General features: G+C 39.8%; 2 protein-coding genes across 2 annotated transcripts in view; both read left to right on the forward strand.

Moving 5' to 3' along the window:
- Nucleotides 1-237: 237 nt before the first annotated feature.
- On the forward strand, nucleotides 238-8,533 carry nars2 (asparaginyl-tRNA synthetase 2, mitochondrial; the record flags this gene model as incomplete). The annotated part of the gene is made up of 14 exons (XM_083886396.1): nucleotides 238-387; nucleotides 686-795; nucleotides 1,930-2,050; nucleotides 2,136-2,276; nucleotides 3,266-3,346; nucleotides 3,534-3,628; nucleotides 4,914-5,046; nucleotides 5,211-5,309; nucleotides 6,610-6,647; nucleotides 6,732-6,798; nucleotides 6,886-7,023; nucleotides 7,164-7,261; nucleotides 8,266-8,292; nucleotides 8,389-8,533. 14 exons carry the CDS (start codon nucleotides 238-240, stop codon nucleotides 8,531-8,533), a joined length of 1,443 nt encoding a protein of 480 aa, XP_083742522.1.
- A 1,083-nt stretch (nucleotides 8,534-9,616) lies between these two features.
- The window catches only part of gab2 (GRB2-associated binding protein 2), a gene marked incomplete at both ends in the record, with an annotated part of 67,597 nt that continues 57,641 nt past the window's right edge, over nucleotides 9,617-19,572 (forward strand). The window contains one exon of the mRNA XM_083886280.1: nucleotides 9,617-9,688. Coding sequence (XP_083742406.1) covers nucleotides 9,617-9,688 — 72 coding nt within the window. The remainder of the gene's footprint in view (nucleotides 9,689-19,572) is intronic.

The raw sequence follows: 19,572 nt of genomic DNA on the forward strand, positions 1-19,572 counted from the left end.
CGCCATACACACGCTGTACGAGCTCGAATCTGATTGGCCGGTTTATGAAATCACGTGACTGAATCGGACGAATCGCGGGAGACCCAAACAGGAAGCGAAGTGCGCTGTGCTCAACGTGAAAGTCACATCTTTGAAAAGTAAACGCTGTAAATCTCATAAATGCCGTCACACGGATTGTTAATTTAATCCCACACTCTTGTTGTTTTAATGTATCTGTAGCAGTGTTTTTTTTACACGATGCTTTTTCAGTCTGCGGCTCAAACGCTGTCTGTTTCTCGGTGGGTTTTATTAAATGTTCGACATTGTTGTAAAAAGACGACACCGTCGACTCTGCGAGTGTCCGAAGCTCTTTCAGCGACTGAGTTTGGGGCAAATGTCAGAGTTCAGGTATGGTAACGTTATTTATTTATTTAATGTATTGTTCCCTGTGCTCTGAAGCGACACGAAAACTCGTGTCAACCGCTAACCAAGCCTGCATAAGCTAGCAGGAGGTTTGATATTAGCTGGATATTCGTTTTCGAAAGACATTTTCTCATTCAACAAATAGATATTTTATCATTTTAATTGCTGTAGTAGTTGCCAATGGTGGACAATGGTGGACAATGGTGGACAGCTACTTACTACACTACTACTTTCCGTGTTTTCTCGATGGTAAACAAACGTTTGTTTCCTCTCTGTGTTGCAGGGCTGGGTTCGCTCCGTCAGACCACAGAAGTCAAATCTCTTCCTCCACGTGAACGACGGCAGCTCTTTGCAGTCGCTGCAGGTCGTCGCCGGTGCAGAGCTCAGTGATTCGTAAGAGCTCAAGTTGTTTTTGTTTTGTCTTTTTAATAAATATGAGAAGAGGTCACGTGACAGTTCACCTGATTGATCAATCGGGCAATAAAAATGGCTGATTTCATTTCATACATGTTGGCATCCACATGAGCGTATGGAAACTTAAATTTCTGATTATTTCAGCGTCTCAATTGTGAATATTTGCAGTTTTCTTTGCTCCAAATAACAAATAAAACTGGTAAAGACTGGTTTTCTGACGTTTAACCGACCAAACGATAATAATTGACAGATTCATCGATTACTAAAATAATCGTTAGTTGCAGCTCTAATTCTTAATTATATTTTATTATATTATATTTATATTTATTTCTTAGACTGGTACCTTGCAGGCTCTGGTGTGTGTAAATATAAATATATATGTATATACGTATATATATATATATATTATATACATATATGTGTGTGTGTATATACGTTTATGTTTATACATATCAATCAACTCAAATATATATGTATATGTATATTTATGGATACATATATACATATATGTATATGTGGTTGTGAATGTATATATACGTATATATGTATATTTATATATGTGTATGTATGAATGTATATACAAGGGCATATATATATATGTGTGTATATATACATATATATGTTATGTATATATGTATATGTATCAATCAAATCAAATATATACGTATATGTGTGTGTATATATGTTTGTGTATACATATCAATCAAATCAAATATACAGATCTATATGTGTATATATATGGATGCATTTATACGTATACATATATGTATACGTGTATATGTGTACGTGTATGTGAATATATATATATACCTGTATATATTTATACGTATATATGTATATTTATGTATGTGTATGTATGAATGTATATACTGTACATGTATACAAATACAATATATATATATGCAATATATATATATATATATATATGTCTGTATATATACACATATATGTATATACATATATATCTATATATATATGTCATGTATGTATACATATATATATAAATGTATACGTGTATATGTATAAATATGTATATGTATGTATATATGTATGATGTGTATGTATATATATGTATATTTAAAATTAACACGATAACTATCTTTTCATACTCAGGTTGCTCACGTTTGGCAGTGCTGTTGAAGTCACAGGTATTCTGAAGAAAAGTCCACACCACAAACAGTCGGTGGAACTGGACGCAGACAACATCCATGTTGTTGGAAAGTGTAATCCTCTGGTAACGACGTGTTTTGTTGTTGGCTCACGGCACACATGTAAGAAACATTTGAATACTTAAACTCTGGTTCTCTTTTGTCTTTCAGGATTTTCCTTTTAAAATCAAAGAGAGACACGGCCTGGAGTATATCCGCCAGTTTCCTCATCTCAGGTGTCGAACAAACGCCTTCAGTTCGCTGTTGAGGATACGAAGCGAGGCCACAACAGCTATTCACTCCTATTTTAAAGTAAGTCAGTAGAGTCAGAGCGGGAGATTTAGATCTGTGTCAAGATTTTAAACAACACTTTTCACAAATCAGACAACAGCAAAAATGTATTTAATCATTAAAAAATATTTTTGTATTTTACTGTTTGAAAATACATTTGTTCTTTACGCTCTCTCACTTGTCCTATATTCTCCCTCATTTGTTCTTTGCGCTCCCTCACTTGTACTTTGGGCTCTCTCACTTGTTCTTTGCGCTCCCTCATTTGTTCTTTACGCTCCCTCATTTGTTCTTTACACTCCCTCACTTGTTCTTTGCGCTCCCTCACTTGTACTTTGGGCTCTCTCACTTGTTCTTTGCGCTCCCTCATTTGTTCTTTACGCTCCCTCATTTGTTCTTTACACTCCCTCACTTGTTCTTTGCGCTCCCTCACTTGTACTTTGGGCTCTCTCACTTGTTCTTTGCGCTCCCTCATTTGTTCTTTACGCTCCCTCATTTGTTCTTTACGCTCACTCGCTTGTTCTTTACGCTCCCTCACTTGTTCTTTGCGCTCCCTCACTTGTACTTTGGGCTCTCTCACTTGTTCTTTGCGCTCCCTCATTTGTTCTTTACGCTCTCTCATTTGTTCTTTCTGCTCCCTCACTTTTTTTTGTGCTGCCTTACTTGTTTTTTACGCTCCCTCATTTGTTGTTTACGCTCCCTCACTTGTTCTTTACGCTCCCTCACTTGTTCTTAACGCTCCCTCACTTGTTCTTTACGCTCCCTCATTTGATCTTTTCGCTCCCTCGTTTGTTCTTTACACTCCCTCATTTGTTCTTTTTGCTCCCTAACTTTTTCTTTGCGTATTTTCAAACAATAAAATACAACATTTCTGAATGATTTCTTGCTTTGTAAAAAGTGTTGTTTGATGTTGTTTGAAAGCATTGACACAAATGTAATCTCAGATTGTCACAGAATGCAGAGCAAACATTTTTTGTTTGTATTTATTTGGTACTTTTTCTTTTCTTTCCCAGGAAAATGGCTTTGTGCACATTCACACTCCAATCATCACCTCCAACGACTGTGAAGGAGCAGGGGAGCTCTTTCAGGTCGAGGTATTTATAAATGTGCTTTACAGATGTTCCCTAAAAGTTAAGGTGCTATTTTCTGAACGTGGCGTTGATGACTTTGTCACCTCCTGTGTATTTTTTTGCCAGTCATTGTTTTCTTTGCAACCTTTAAACTTTTATAAACCTTTTTTATTGTTGTTGTTGTTGTTGTTTTATGTTTATTTAACGACAGCCATCGTTGCCAGAGACTGAGCAAGAGGAGAACTTCTTCTCCGTCCCCGCCTTCCTCACCGTGTCCGGTCAGCTTCATTTGGAGGTGATGTCAGGGTGAGATTCTGCTGCTTCTTCACGCACACACACAGTCACACAGTCCATGTTGACAGGTGTTTGGAGGTCAGGAACAACTTTTAATACAGCGCTAAAACAGTTTAGTATAGAAAGATAGACAGGGAGACATTGTCTGATCTGTCAGGTTTGAGATTAAGTACTGTGTTTAATTATATTCTCTCATGGTACTCTACAGGTCTTGGTTTTTTTGTTTGTGGGCAGGCCTTGGCTACTGGAGTGATTTGTCAGATATTTACAATTATTTTGTTGGATATCGACAGGGAAAACTTGGGAAACGAAGCGCAAAGTGAGGGAGCGTAAGGAATAAGTGAGGGAGCGCTTAGAACAAGTGAGGGGGTGTAAAGAACAAGTGATAGAGCACAAAGAACAAGTAAGGGAGTGTAAAGAACAAGTGAGGGAGCATTAAGAATAAATCAGGGAGCGCAAAGAACAAGTGAGGGAGCGTAAAGAACGTGATAGAGCACAAAGAACAAGTGATAGATCGCAAAGAATAAGTAAGGGAGCGTAAAGAACAAGTGAGGGAGTGTATAGAACACGTGAGGGAGCGTACAGAACACGTGAGGGAGTGTAAAGAACAAGTGAGGGAGCGCAAAGAACAAATGATGGAGCGTGAAGAACAAGTGAGGGAGCGTAAAGAACAAATGAGGGAGCGCAAGGAACAAATGAGGGAGTGTAAAGAAAAAGTGAGGGAGTGTAAAGAACAAGTGAGAGAGTGTAAAGAACAAGTTATAGAGCTCAAAGAACAAGTGATAGAGCGCAAAGAACAAGTATGGGAGCGTAAAGAACAAATGATAGAGCACAAAGAACAAGTAAGGGAGCGTAAAGAACAAGTGATAGAGCACAAAGAACAAGTAAGGGAGCGTAAAGAACAAGTGAGAGAGTGTAAAGAACAAATGAGAGAGGGCAAATAACAAGCGATAGAGCGCAAAGAACAAGTGATAGAGCGCAAAGAACAAGTGATAGAGCGCAAAGAACAAGTAAGGGAGCGTAAAGAACAAGTGAGGGAGTGTAAAGAATAAATCAGGGAGTGCAAAGAACAAGTGATTGGGGGCAAAGAACAAGTGAGGGAGTGTAAAGAACAAGTGAAGGAGTGTAAATAACAAATGAGGGAGCACAAGGAATAAGTGAGGGAGCGTAAAGAACAAATGAGGGAGCGCAGAGAACAAATCATGTATCCCCTCATGATAATCTCCAGGTCTTTTAGCCTGAGCGACACTGAAGAACATTTCTAATTACATTTCTGTCACCCGTCCTCCTCCTGCAGAGCTTTTTCGCGAGTCTACACATTTGGGCCGACGTTTCGCGCCGAGAACTCCCAGAGCCGCCGCCATCTGGCTGAGTTTCACATGGTGGAGGCCGAGCTCTCCTTCACACGGTCCTTAGAGGACCTCACTCAGGTACACCTCTGTCACTGTCCCCGAATACAGTATCACTGTGTGATATATAGAGTGGCACAAAATCCTTTGTTCTGTGCCCTCACCTCATGTGACTTTAAATAGGTGCCCTTGTGCTCAGGAGTCTCAGCAGAACTTTAATTATTAAACTGGGTCCACTTCCTCAGGTCATGGAGGACATGTTCAGATCGGCCACAGAGCATGTCTTGGCTCACTGCGCCGAGGATGTGGACTTGTTTCACAAGCACGTGACGCCCGGACACAGGGTGAGTCCTGAAGGACACTTTTTATTTCACTCTGCAGTACTCTGCCTGGGGGCCTGTACTACGACGACGACAGAGAGAGAGTAAAACAGAAAAACTGTGGATGTGTTTTCATTGTCAGGTTTGGCTTTTGGTTTAAAACTAACAAAAACCATCTGGGTTACAGCGATGTCGTTATGAACCAGTTAATTTAACCCTCGGTTTTCTTCTTATCCACTCAACTGTATATACATATGTGTGTATATATATGTGTGTATGTATATATATGTGTATGTATGTGTATATACATGCATATGTATATATATGTGGTAAGGTATAATATACCTATATATATATATATATATATATATATATATATATATATATATATATATATATATATATATATATATATATATATATATGTATATATACATATGTGTGTGTGTGTATATGTGTATATGAATTTTTATATATATACATACATAGCTGATTGAGAATCCACATACTGTAAATAATAATAATCTCCTAAAATATTGTAAATATTTACAGTTTGTATGTTTATATACATGTGTATATATGTATCTATATATATATATATATATATATATATATATATATATATATACACGTGTATATGTATATATATAAGCGTATATGTATATATATGTGTATATATATATTTATATGTATATATTATATATATATATAGCTGATTGAGACTCCACATACTGTAAATAATCTCCTAAAATATTGTAAATATTTAAGATTATTTACAGTATGTAATACAGTATATATATATATGTATGTTTATATACATGTGGATATATATGAATATATATTCATATATATGTGTATGTGTGTGTATATATGTATATATATGTGTGTTTGTATATGTGTATATATATATATATATATATATTTGTATATGTGTATGTATGTATATGTGTGTATGTATATATATATGTGTATGTATGTATATGTGCATATATGTGTATATGTATATATATATATATATTTATATATAGCTGATTGAGATTACAAAAGATTATTTACAGTATGTGTGTATGTATATATGTATATTTATATACATGTGTATATATGTATGTATATGTATATGATAACATGAGATTAAGCTGTGCCAGTTTGACACCTGTTGGATTAGAGGTTCAGCATAAATTAGCATGGTGGTGATTTACCTCAGTAAAGTCAAGCAGCTCCATAGGATTGAAAAGTTAAATTTACCCGGTTTTTGTACTACAGACCTCAGGCTCCTCATCACTACAAACCTCCTTATTAATCTCAATTCACTGTGTATTTAAAGGGCACTTTAGATGCTATGATGCAGAAGAAATTCCCCACGTGAGTTCTTTTCTCTAAGCTAATCGATAAAAGTCACATGTTTACGGTCTTGTATTAAATATTACTCGTCTGTTTTTTTTTTAGGATCACGTACAGTGAAGCCATCGACATCCTGAACAACAGCGCTCAGAAATTCACTTTCCCCACAGACGTGAGTGTCCTTAATCTGTCTTTATTCCCCCGTTTATGAATGAATGAATGACCTTGACCTTTGCTCTTCTCTCACTCTCACTCACAGTGGGGTTGTGACCTTCAGACGGAACACGAGAAATACCTGGTGAAACATTGCGGCGAGGTTCCGCTCTTTGTCACTGATTATCCGTACGATCTCAAGCCGTTTTACGCCAGAGACAACCGGGACGGTCCCAGGCGTACGGTAAGACCCTGTTTACACAGAGTGAATCAATAATCCCTGTAACGTCGACCGGGTTATTGCAGAATCTGGGGTTTACATAATAATAATAATAACAATAATAATATGTGAGGGGTGACTGAGAGTGTGTTGTTTGTTTGCAGGCAGCAGCTGTGGATCTCCTCGTGCCTGGAGTTGGAGAGCTCTGCGGGGGCTCGCTGAGAGAAGAGAGGCTGGATCTGCTGAGCGCTCGCTTGGAGAAGTAAGAACACAACCTGACCATAAAGTATTTAGAGCTTTCCCTTGTCGATATCTTTGCTTTAAAGCTCACACAGAGTGGTCCTGTTGCACATGTATGTTAGTTATGGAGGTCTACTTACATACATTAACTTGTTTTTATGGCCAAAAACCTCCTAGTTGCTTTAAACGAGCCGATAGAAATCTGTCTTTTCTGGCGCTGTTCGCCAGACGGGATCTTTCAGACAAACTCTCGCACCCAGAAGACAGAGTGTGTTGTGATTGGCCAGTGCCCGGAAGTGACGTAATCAGCACGTCAGCTCTCAGAAGCGCAGCTCCCCCCTCTGGAACGGTGGATGCACTGCTCGTCGTTATCAAAACATTGTTTTAACAGTGTTTAAAAATAGCTTCTTCACGACTCCCCCGTCGCAGTCCCTTTGACGACCTTTGACCCGGAGTCAGAAGACACTGTCGCTCGTGAAACACCTCCACAACGGACGTTATTCTTCTTCTGCGGTTCAATGTACGCAACCGGATGTGCCCGGACTAGTGCCCGGAGCAGGACGATCTGCTGTTCAGGAGAACCGGTGTTTACGTAACGATAACAGGATTTTTTCAGAGATCTCGCTGAGCCCGAGATTACAATAAAACACAGCGCTCTCAGCAGTGGCTGAACTGTTTGTTTTTTTGAAACTTCAGGGCTTCGTAAACAAGGTAATGACGCAGATACACACTAAAAAACAGCGTTGAATTACAGATGAATTACAGAGTTGACACCCTTTTTTTTCCACTTTTAAAGTGTATTGTTTTCAAGTCAGGCAGAAAGAAAGAATACTTCAATCATCACCAAAATCCACACCAGGTTTTACATTTTCTTCGATATTATTCTACATATGTTTGTCTCTATATATATATATATATATAAAAGCGATGATGTAATGATGAAAATGCACCATCTTAACTGTGTCTGCTCCAAACCTGAATGCTGTAACTTGAGTGTTTTATAACTTTTATATTCTACTTTCCCAGGGTTGGATTGGAAGACACCTACAGTTGGTAAAAAAATAAAAAATAACTTTCCATCATGCACAACAGCATTTACGACACAAAGCGCAGTTTTCATGTTAGTGTGATTATGTTTCTTGTTTGCAGGTATCTGGATCTGCGGCGGTTCGGCTCGGTGCCACACGGCGGCTTCGGTCTGGGATTCGAGCGATTTCTACAGTGCGTACTCGGCGTGGACAACATCAAAGATGTGATTCCCTTTGCACGGTTTTCCCGTTCTTGTGTTCTTTAAAAAAAAATGTGTGAGCAGAGTAAAAATCTAAGGTGTGTATATATACTGTACATATATATAATTAAAGTATATAAAACCCTGATGATGTTTGAAATGATTCATTATTTCTGTCTCTGTCAACTTCAAAGTCCGAGCGTCTGTCAAATTTCCACAAGATGGCGCTTTTTCCCCTCTGAGCTCTTTTTTTTTACTCCGTCCTCAACAACAACAGTAACAACAGCTGCTGCGGACTTTATCGATTTCATATTCCATTTCCCAGAATCAGGAGAGAACAATTTCAATAAATACACTCACTCTTTACTGCACTGAGTTCTGCTGCTGCTGGTGCGTAATTGTAGGATTTGCGCATGAAAGATACAATAATTAGATTATAATAATAAAATGGAGAATAATAATAACAACTGTATTTGATATTGAACTATTTTAACTTGACTATAACAACCCTTTACGCGTGCTTCTACTGTGTCCACGCGGATTCCTAACATTATTTTCAAATTCTTGGAGCGACTTTTGTGACGGAGCGACGTTTTTCTCATCCTGTTCCATCCAAAGCAGCGCAGCCCATCCCTCTTTTTTTTTTTTTCTTCCTCTCCGTCCGTGGGCGTGGTATGAGTTGGGAAAACAAACTGCAGACAGCCCTGTGATACTTCCTCACCCCGCATCGGTTGAGTTGGCCCCGCGGCGCGTCGTCAGCTGGCTGTGCGTAATTCTCCAAACGGCGGCGGCGGCGGCTTTTTTACGCGTTTTCTCATCCCCACGCGGGCTGGGTTTTTTTGGTGTTTTTTTTGTACCTCTTGTTTTTGCGCACAGTTTAGCACTGTGAGGAGCGACTGACTGTGAATCTCCGCACTACTTTACTCCACACAGATTCTCTCTTACATCCAATGGGGGCAGCGGATTGCAGCAGCAGCCGTGGGAGCGGAGCGCAGACCGCACTTTGAAGACGCTTCAGCTCCAGCTTTGGCTCCAGCTCCAGCTCCAGCACCAGCTTTGAGATGTGCTAACGGCAGAAACGGACGGCGGTCGGTTGTTGTTAAAGAGAGAGAGACTGAGGAATCTAAGGTGGAAGTGAAGGCGACGAACATGAGCGGCGGAGAAGTCATCTGCCAGGGCTGGCTGAGGAAGTCACCGCCGGAGAAGAAGCTCAGGAGATACGTGAGTCAATCCACCACTTTTGTGTTCAGAGTTTTATTGTTGCCTCACAAGTGTCTTCTGAAAATGTCAAACACACACATATACATATATATATACATATACACACACATGGTATAGAGTCCAGTTGTGGCAGGTGCATCCACATGTGGACCTCTTCCTCTGACCTCCAGGAGGCACCACACCATACGTCATCACAGCTGGATGTAGACATTTACACAAAGTTGTACAAATAAATGGCTCCACACACACACACACACACACACACAAAAACATACAAACACACACACACACACAGGTTGTAATCCTGTGTGTGTGTGACAGCTGGCTTACAGTTTGGACCTAAGCCGCTTTTAAACAAACACTCTCAAACTGTCATTTGGCCTTTATCCGATCGTGATGATGATGAGGTAATCAAACATATGTGTTTTTAACCACACTGGTGTAGTATTAGTTTAAATACTCAGAGAGGAGAGGGGGGGGGGTGGGAGGTTGAGGGGGGGGGGGGGGGTGAAACACTATGGCTGCAAATCAGGTAATAGGATTTATGGCTCCTGTAAATACAGCTGTCCACTGTTTATGTTCGGTGTTGCGTTACCAGGCCCGAGCCTGACTTTGCCATGATGTCATCTCATCTCATCTCATCTCATCTGGAAATCCATCCTTGAATGTCTTCAACTGCATCCCCCCCCCCCCCCCCCCCCCTTCCCTCCTCCTCCTCCCCCCCTTGTTTTCTATCCTATGTCCGGTGACTTTTCCCTTATTGTCTTCCACTTTCTGAGCTGCGGCTCGTGTTTACATAGACAGCACCGATGCATTGTTCCATCGCAGTTCTGTATAAACAACCGGAGCAGGAACCCAAACCCATCATGGAGCTAATATAACAGAGGCCTCCTCCTCCTCCTCCTCCTCCTCCTCTTCCTCCTCTACAACCTGTGTCCAATCGCCCCGGTAAACAACTCCAACTGAGTGTCATGAGATAGACAGAGAGCGAGAGCGTCCACAACAACAACAACAACAAGGCAGACTTGTGAGTGTGATAATCTGTCCAATCTGGAATTCCTTCCACTTAAAGTCAGGCTTACTGGACAATCGGGGCCATTTTGCTCCGTGTCATCTGACATAGTCGACCTCCCGACGTCGAGGTCGAGGTCAGGGGGGGGGGGGGCGTGTTTTCACATACTACTCCTGCGTCTACCAACAAACACGGCAGCCATTTTGGATCGCTCATTGCGTTGTGAATGACTTTTTGTGCCAGAAGTGAGAAGTGGAAGAAAGAAACGGGTTAAGTTTTCATCATTTAACCATGAATGAAGGCTTTGGTTTTTTGGCTCCTGACTCAAAGTTGAAGTGCGTTAGTGGAGGCTGCGGGTGCTTAATTTCTTGCTTATTTGATGATAAATTTGTTCAAAATATTGAATATTTTTCGTCAACCTAAACAATTTATGGTCACAGAAGAAGCTCAAGAAACCGATAAATATTCACATACAGCATATGTATGTATATATATATTGTTATTATATATATACATGTATGTATGTATAAATGTATATATATATGTGTGTATATGTATGTATATATATATGTATGTATATGTGTGTATATGTATGTATATATATGTATATATATGTGTGTATATGTATGTATATATATATGTATGTATATGTGTGTGTATATGTATGTATATATATGTATGTATATATGTGTATATGTATATATATATATATATATATGCATGTATATATGTGCATATGTATATATGTATGCATATATGTGTATATGTATATATGTATGTATATATAAATGCATGTGTATATGTATTTATGTATGTATATATTCATATATGTATGTGTATATGCATTTATGTATGTATATATGAATATATGGTTGTGTATATGCATATATGTATGTATATATGTATGTGTATATGCATATGTGTATGTGTATATGCATATATGTATGTATATATGTGTATATGCATATATGTATGTATATATGTATGTGTATATGCATATATGTATGTATATGTATGTATATATATGTGTTTATGTATGAATATATACATATATGTGTATTTATGTATGTATATATGTATAATATATATTTATGTTTATATATGTGGAAAATATATAAATGTGTATCTGTATAATATGTATACATATTTATATGTTTATATATGTGTAAAATATATACATGTATATATTTATAGTATGCATATATTTATATTTATATATGTGTATATATATTTATATATATATGTTTACATGCATATACATATATATAATATTTTAGGAGATTATTTGCGACACAGAAAGTCTCTCTTTTAATCTCTGTCAATATTCCACCCTTTCCTCAGCCCTAAGAGTTGATTAGTAAGACAATAATAAGATCTTTCTATCTTCTACCTGTGGACTTCCTCTGACAGTGACTGAAAACGATGATGACAGCTATCGTCGTGTGTAGTGTAGTGTAGTGTAGTGTAGTGTAGTGTCAGGTGAGGTGAGCGTAAAAACAAATAAGAAGGAGAATTAGAAGAAGAAGGAGGAAGAAAACTGGTACTACCACCACCTACCACACAAGTGTGGCATGCAAATCGTATGCAAAGACCGGTGGAGCAGAAAAACCACCGGTGGCAGTTGAGCATTGGGATCATCCAGCAGCAGCTGGTGCAGCAGACAGGAGGCAACATGTTTACGCTCGGTAAGAAAGAAGAAGAAGAAGAAGAAGAAGCATGACTCGTCCCCAGGTTTTAATGTTTTCTAAGCGTTTTTTTACAAATGCGATTAAGTCCGTCCTAACATGTGATCTCACGCCGCGGCGTCAACCTCAGGGAAACAGTTGCGCACTCTTGTCTCAGACCTGCTTAATGAATCACTCGCTTGGGGTTTTCATTTGATCGAGCCTCCAGAGGTGGGCGGTGTTTCGCAGGGGGGGGCGTGGCCTGAATAAGCCCGAAGGAACGTGGAAACAACGCGCTAATCCGGCACTTATTCATCGTTCTGTTAAAGATTCGGGAAAAGAGAAAACATGAGGCGGATTTGTAATGATTTTTAAGCATCCCATGTTCATATATTGACATTTACTGCTGTATTTTTTGCTCCATTTTGTCCTTTAATTAAATAATAAGATTACCTGGCTGAGGGAAAATATTGATTTACACCTCTGTGAGCCTTCCAGTGTTGATTTACGCTCTTCATACGTCATCTGGAGTGACTCACGATGAATCCTCCTTTGCTTACACTATATTAATCACACAAGCAAGCGAGCGAGCGCCGGGGGTCAGACTGTAAACAATTTGAGTCGCGTTCTCGGGCTACCGTTGGCTAAGCCCCTCCCATTTTTTTGCGTGACACAGCAAAAAAATAAACAAACAACGTGTCTGTTCACATACGGTAAAGCGCTGCGACATTCCACACAGATCATATCGGAGAGGTGAGAGCTGCTTTTGCCATCTCACTCCCTGAAGAGAGGAGGAAGGAGTCGGTGAGGTTTCAAGGTAGAGCAGGAGCGGCGGCGTTGGCGGTCTGTGTCCGACTGTCAGCTGCTGCCGGGGGTCGGTTGTTGTTTTGCAGAGGGGCTTTGGGGAAGTCCTTGCCCTCAGAGGTCAAACCAGAACACCTCCCAGTTCCTGCTTTGACAGACAACCAGCGCTCACACACACACACACACACACACACACACACACACACACACACACACACACAGACGTGTTCCTTGTTTCCACTTTAACTGCGGGGCCCTTGTGTGCCCGGCAACCCCCCCCCCCCCCCAGAAGCTACAAAACACCAGGGGTGTTTATGTCCCTGCAGTATCAAAGTCAGAAAATTCTGACCTGACAACAAGCTAAGCTAATGCTAACAGCAGCTTCGCAAATGGAATTTGCTTTCTTTATTATTTTCAACCTTAACTCATGAAGTAAAAACAAAAACTTTGTAACAGTGACTGCGGATACTGTCAATTAAGCTAATGCTAACAGTGGTTTAGTAAATGGAATTTGCGTTCTTCATTATTTTCAACCTTAGCAAATGAATTAAACAGAAAAAGTTTGTAACACTGACAGCTGGTACTGTCACCTAAGCTAATGCTAACAGTGGCTTAGCAAATGGGATTTGCGTTCTTCATTATTTTTCAACTATTGCTAATGAATTAAAAACAAAAACTTTGTAACAGTGACAGCAGGTACTCTCAGCTAAGCTAATGCTAACAGTGGCTTCGCAAATGAAATTTGTGTTCTTTAATTATTTTCAACCTTAGCTAATGAATTAAAAACAAAAACTTCGTAATAGGGACAGCAGGTACTGTCAGCTAAGCTAATGCTAACAGTGGCTTAGCAAATGGAATTTGTGTTCTTTATTATTTTCAACCCTTGCTAACAAATTAAAAACAAAAGCTTCACAACAGTGATAGCAGGTACTGTCAGCTAAGCTAATGCTAACAGCGGAATTGTTTTATTTTTTAACACTTATTTGTTCTTTATTTTCAACTTTAGCTGATGAAGTAAAAGAAAGAACAATGTTGTAACAGTGAACCCAAGAAGAATCCTGACTAATCTAATGCTAACGGCAGCTTTGGTTAACGATCGTCATTTTCCGACATTTTCCGACATTTTCTGATATTTTATGGACCAATTAATCAAGATAATAATGGACAGGTTCATCGATTACATATTTTTGCAGACAGTCAAATCGACGCTGATGCGAAACGACGAATGCATGAAAGTCGCCGTTGTTTGTCATAACGTTGCACTTTCATCCGCTCGTCTCCATTCATTGTGAAAAAATCCCATTGTGGCCCAGTTTGAACCTTTTGTCATAATATCCTGTCCTTTGCCATGAACCCTGCTTTGGCCCGTGTGTGTTTTCTGTCCAGAACTTAATTATTGCACCAATAGCAGATGCCAGACTTCCTGTGGATGGTGCCTACAGGAAGTGTTGTGACAGAGGTCCCATGACAGGGAAAGACATTAAATTCAGTCTGTGAGTCCATATATCTGTGTTTTCCATCTATCAAGAAGAAAATAGTGGTCCATTCATCCATATCTCGTACGTACTACGCAACAGGAATGCTATGAATGACGGGATTATTTTCCCCAAATTTTAAACATTCAGTCTCAATGATGACCTTTTATAGATTTTGGTGGACATCGGTCGGTTTTCCACGACCAAATAAGTACCTACTCAACGTGGGCGGAGTCACACAAACATGTGACAAGTGACTTGTTTTCAGTGTCACTGAATCATAAGAATCAGTTCGACCGAAAAACACCTGACTCCATTGTTAAATATTGCGATTTTGACATTTTTCCGGTAATTGTTGGGGATTAAGCCACGTTTTTAAGGATTGTTAAGTCTTTTTAACTCCTCTACTGTTCAGCTTTGTTCGGCTTGATTCTTGTGTCGGACGCCCACTAGCGTAGTAGCTAGTACCAGCTACTATGCTAGTGGAAACGCAACGTAACCGCGACGTGCGAGGAGAGTAGAGTCGGTGGAAATTCGCTCTTCGTGGTCAGAGGTTAAGGTCACTTTGACGTTCACACAAACATGTGACATGTCACTGAATCATTAGAATCAGTTCATTAAAAAACTATATTTGTTCACTACTTCCTCCATTACCGAAAAACACCAGACTCCATTGTTAAATATTGCGATTTTAGACATTTTTACGGTAATTGTTGGAGATTAAGCCACATTTTTAAGGATTGTTAAGTCTTTTTAACTGCTCTACTGTTCGGCTTTGTTCAGCTTGATTCTTGAATCAGACGTCCACTAGCATAGTAGCTAGTGCCAGCTACTATGCTATTGGAAACGCAACTTAACCGTGACGTGCGAGTAGAGTAGAGTCGGTGGAAATTCGCTCTTCGTGGTCAGAGGTTAAGGTCACTTTGACGTTCACACACCTACTCGACGTGGGCGGAGTCACACAAACATGGGACATGTCACTGAATCATTACCGAAAAACACCAGACTCCATTGTTAAATACTGCGATTTTAGACATTTTTCCGGTAATTGTTGGAGATTAAGCCACGTTTTTAAGGATCGTTAAGTCTTTTTAACTGATCTATTATTCGGCTTTGTTCGGCTTTGATTCCACTATGTCCACTAGCATAGTACCTGGTACTAGCTACTAGCTGTGCTAGTGGAAACACAATTAATCGTCTTCTGCCAAGGCAAAGCAAGTTATTTTTTCCCCTCTCTGTTCTGTAATTTGCCTCTGAAATCATTTCCATTTCCATGTTTTTAAACCTTTTCAGCTCTCACTGAAGACTGTCACAAACAAATCGAAAAATGTGTTTTCGTGTCCGTCCGTCGCTAACCTGCACCTGCATACCTGTGTGCATCCTAGCCAGTGCATGACCAATCATCTGGAAAAGCCTGGAGACCAGTGAAGCGGAGATGATTTTGCGAGTTAGAGTCAGAGTCGGAGTTTGCCATTCACAGACGGCCAGTTTGATCGAGTCGTAACCTGCCGTTGTTCGCGTTTTCACCCTCACTGACCCCGGTTTTCAATGCGTAGAAACACCATGCGGAGTTTGTGTGTTGTGTTTGTTTGATGCCGTGTTCTTTCAGAATCCTGCTTTCGGGCCAAGTGTGTGAACTCGTACAAAGAATTTGACTCTTTGTTCTTAGTCATACTCCCAATGTGATCATTCCACTTTTTGTTGCCAGAAATACACCCAATAATCCCAAATACCAACCACTTGCAGATTTCTTACAAAGTACAGTATCGCGGAGGAGGAGGGGAGGGGGAAGGGAGGGTTTTTATTTATTTATTTATTTATTCAACAGTGCTTCAAATGAGTCAGGCTCCAAAAATGTAGATCATAAACAGCCGACCTCAACGACCTTTTGGGGATGAATCTACTTGTATTTTTACTTCTGATCCAGGCATCGAGGATGATTACAACAGTGCACTCATGACACCGCTGACAAATTGATTTTGGTATCTTCCAGCTTGTTCGGCAGACTAAAAACTGGTCACATTAGCAGTATTGTGAGATCATGTGTTTGTTTTTGTAACTGAAGGATAATGATAATTTTGTTTTGTTTTCCTACTTAGCAGCATACGAAGGCTTAGATAGACTCTGTATTCACTCTGCATTCGTCTTTTTTGTTTTTAGTGCGATGTTTGCGCTCCGACGAGCTGAAAAGTTCGTTAGCGACGATCCAATTTTTTCTTTTGTGACGTTTGTTTACCCAGGGTTGGTCGACTGAGCACACTCGCTCCACACTCTGACCGACACCCTTCACTACACTCTGACTCCTTTTGTTTGACCAGAGTTTAGCTTAAGATTCACCATCAAAGCAGCCAAAGGTGAGAGATGTGACTCACGATTGAATGGATAACACTGAGGCTGCGAGTCCGTCACGGCGGCTATTTATGGTGTTAGATCTGGGTCAATATTTTCAAATGAAACATTTTTTAAGAAGCAAAAAAAATATTGATTTAAGCATTCAAAAATATTGTATTTTATTGTTTGAAAATACTCTTTGCACTCCTTAACTTGTTCTTTGCGCTCGTTCACTTGTCTTTTTTGCGCCCCCTGATTTATCTTTGCACTCATTCACTTGTTTTTTGCACTCCCTAACTTGTTCTTTGCACTCCTTCACTTGTCTTTTTTGCACTCCCTGATTTGTTCTTTGCACACTCTAACTTGTTATTTGCACTCCCTCACTTGTTTTTTGCACTCCTTCACTTGTCTTTTTTGCACTCCCTGATTTGTTCTTTGCGCTCTCTCACTTGTTTTTTGCACTCCTTCACTTGTCTTTTTTGCACTCCCTGATTTTTTCTTTGCGCTCCCTCACTTGTTCTTTGCACTCCTTCACTTGTCTTTTTTGCACTCCCCAATTTGTTCGTTGCGCTCTCTCACTTGTTTTTTGCACTCATTCACTTGTTCTTAGCGCTCCCTCACTTGTTCTTTGCGCTCCTTCACTTGTCTTTTTTGCACTCCCTGATTTGTTCTTTGCACACTCTCACTTGTTCTTTGCGCTCCTTCACTTGTTCTTTGCGCTCTCGCTTGTTTTTTGCACTCCTTCACTTGTCTTTTTTGCACTCCCTCATTTGTTCTTTGCGCTCTCTCACTTGTTTTTTGCACTCCTTCACTTGTCTTTTTTGCACTCCCTCATTTGTTCTTTGCGCTCTCTCACTTGTTCTTTGCGCTCATTCACTTGTATTTTTTGCTCTCTCGCTTTCTCACATTCTCCGTCAACATCCGACAAAATAATTGTAAATATCTAACGTTTACAATCTGACAAACAACAGACAGCGACTCTAAATCTGTGACGACTTCCGGTTTATTGAGCTGTCACTCCAAAACTCAGTAGCCAATCAGCAGGCAGCTTCCTAATAAAATACAATATTTCTGAATGATAAAATCTATATTGTTTTTGCTTCTTAAAACGCGCCGTTTGAAAATATTGACGCAAATCTAATCCCACAGCCATTAACAGTAAAACCGTGCCTGCTGCAGCTGGATTATCCCTCACCTCGTTTGTTTTGAATACATATTTATTATGACAATAATTCCAGGTTATGACATTTCTACGCTGCGTGTCCCGGCGTGCAGCGTGTTGCAGCGGTGCGGTGGGAACATTTCTTCTCTAACAACACGTTAGATGCCAGATTACTATGTGCGGAGAAGTTGTTTTGTTCAAATCGGAACAGATATATATTACAATATTATTGTATTTCATAACATGCATTTAGGAAAAGGGGGGGAAACGTAGTTATTCTGGTTCGGAAAACGTTTGCTCATAAATCATCACAGCGGCGCTTGGGCCTCGTTCGCAAACTGTCACGTCAAAAAACCTTTTATCCGGTTTGTACGCGAGTGAGAATCTGACATTGTTTTCATTCGTTCACAGGTGAGAGCAGAATCTCTGCACCTCTTGTGTTCAATTATCTGCCTTTTCTGTTTTGGACAATGCTGCTTTTTATGATATGAGACATAAACTGCCATCATATTGCATCACTGGAGTTTTTTTTAAGGACTTTATTGAAAGAATAACTTGGCAAAAATGGTCCTGCCAGTCACTTTTATTTGATTCGGCTTGTTGTGACCTGTAGATGCAGGTGTAGTATTATTATTATTATCATCCAGCATAACGCAATGTTATCATTTACTAAATATGCTGTTATAAAGGTGACGTAATGTGTTGTCTTTCCATTTCTTGTGAAACGCTGCTCTTCTTGGCGATAGTTTGCGGTCGTTGGAATTTTTTTTTTAACCCAAGTGCCTCCTGCTTTAAAGGGGGGGGGGGGGTTATTGTGGTTATTGTAGTCAAACTGAAAACAGCGAAGCGAACGACGAACGGCGCGTTTCCTCCACGCAGCAGTAAATCACCGCACGATTCGAGAGACGGTGGGAAAAACGAAAAGTTTTCGCGATATCTCCAGAGCCGCTGTGCGAGCGGGTCGGCTCGTGAGCGTACTTCATCTTAATTATTATAAAGCCTCTGAGCGCACGTGCACATGTCTCCACCAAAGCCAAACAACTCTGCACGTCACTCGGCCCTCTTAGAAATATAAAAATAGAACGACAAAAGGAAGTCCTTCTGATAATCATTCTGCAAACTGTTGCACAAACAAACGTCTTAATATAAAGGTCTATTAATTTTTTCCGGCGGGACAGGGAAAAAAAAGCAAAATCCTCACCCACATTTTATTTAATTATCATTATGTGGAACGTAGGGGCTGCGAAAAATACATGTAAATCAGATAAAAACATGTTTTGGATTGTTTGAAAGATTCTTAAATTCCACTTAGTTTAGTTTCCTCTGAAGGTCGAGACACGGATGAGTCATTCTGGGTTTTACAGAGACACTGTGAGACAAAAAGGAGGTAGTTGTCTATAAGATGAGAAAAGACGGTGAGGTTTCCACATGACATA

This window comes from Microchirus variegatus, assembly GCF_963457635.1.
Source record: "Microchirus variegatus genome assembly, chromosome: 3".
Classification (NCBI taxonomy): domain Eukaryota; kingdom Metazoa; phylum Chordata; class Actinopteri; order Pleuronectiformes; family Soleidae; genus Microchirus; species Microchirus variegatus.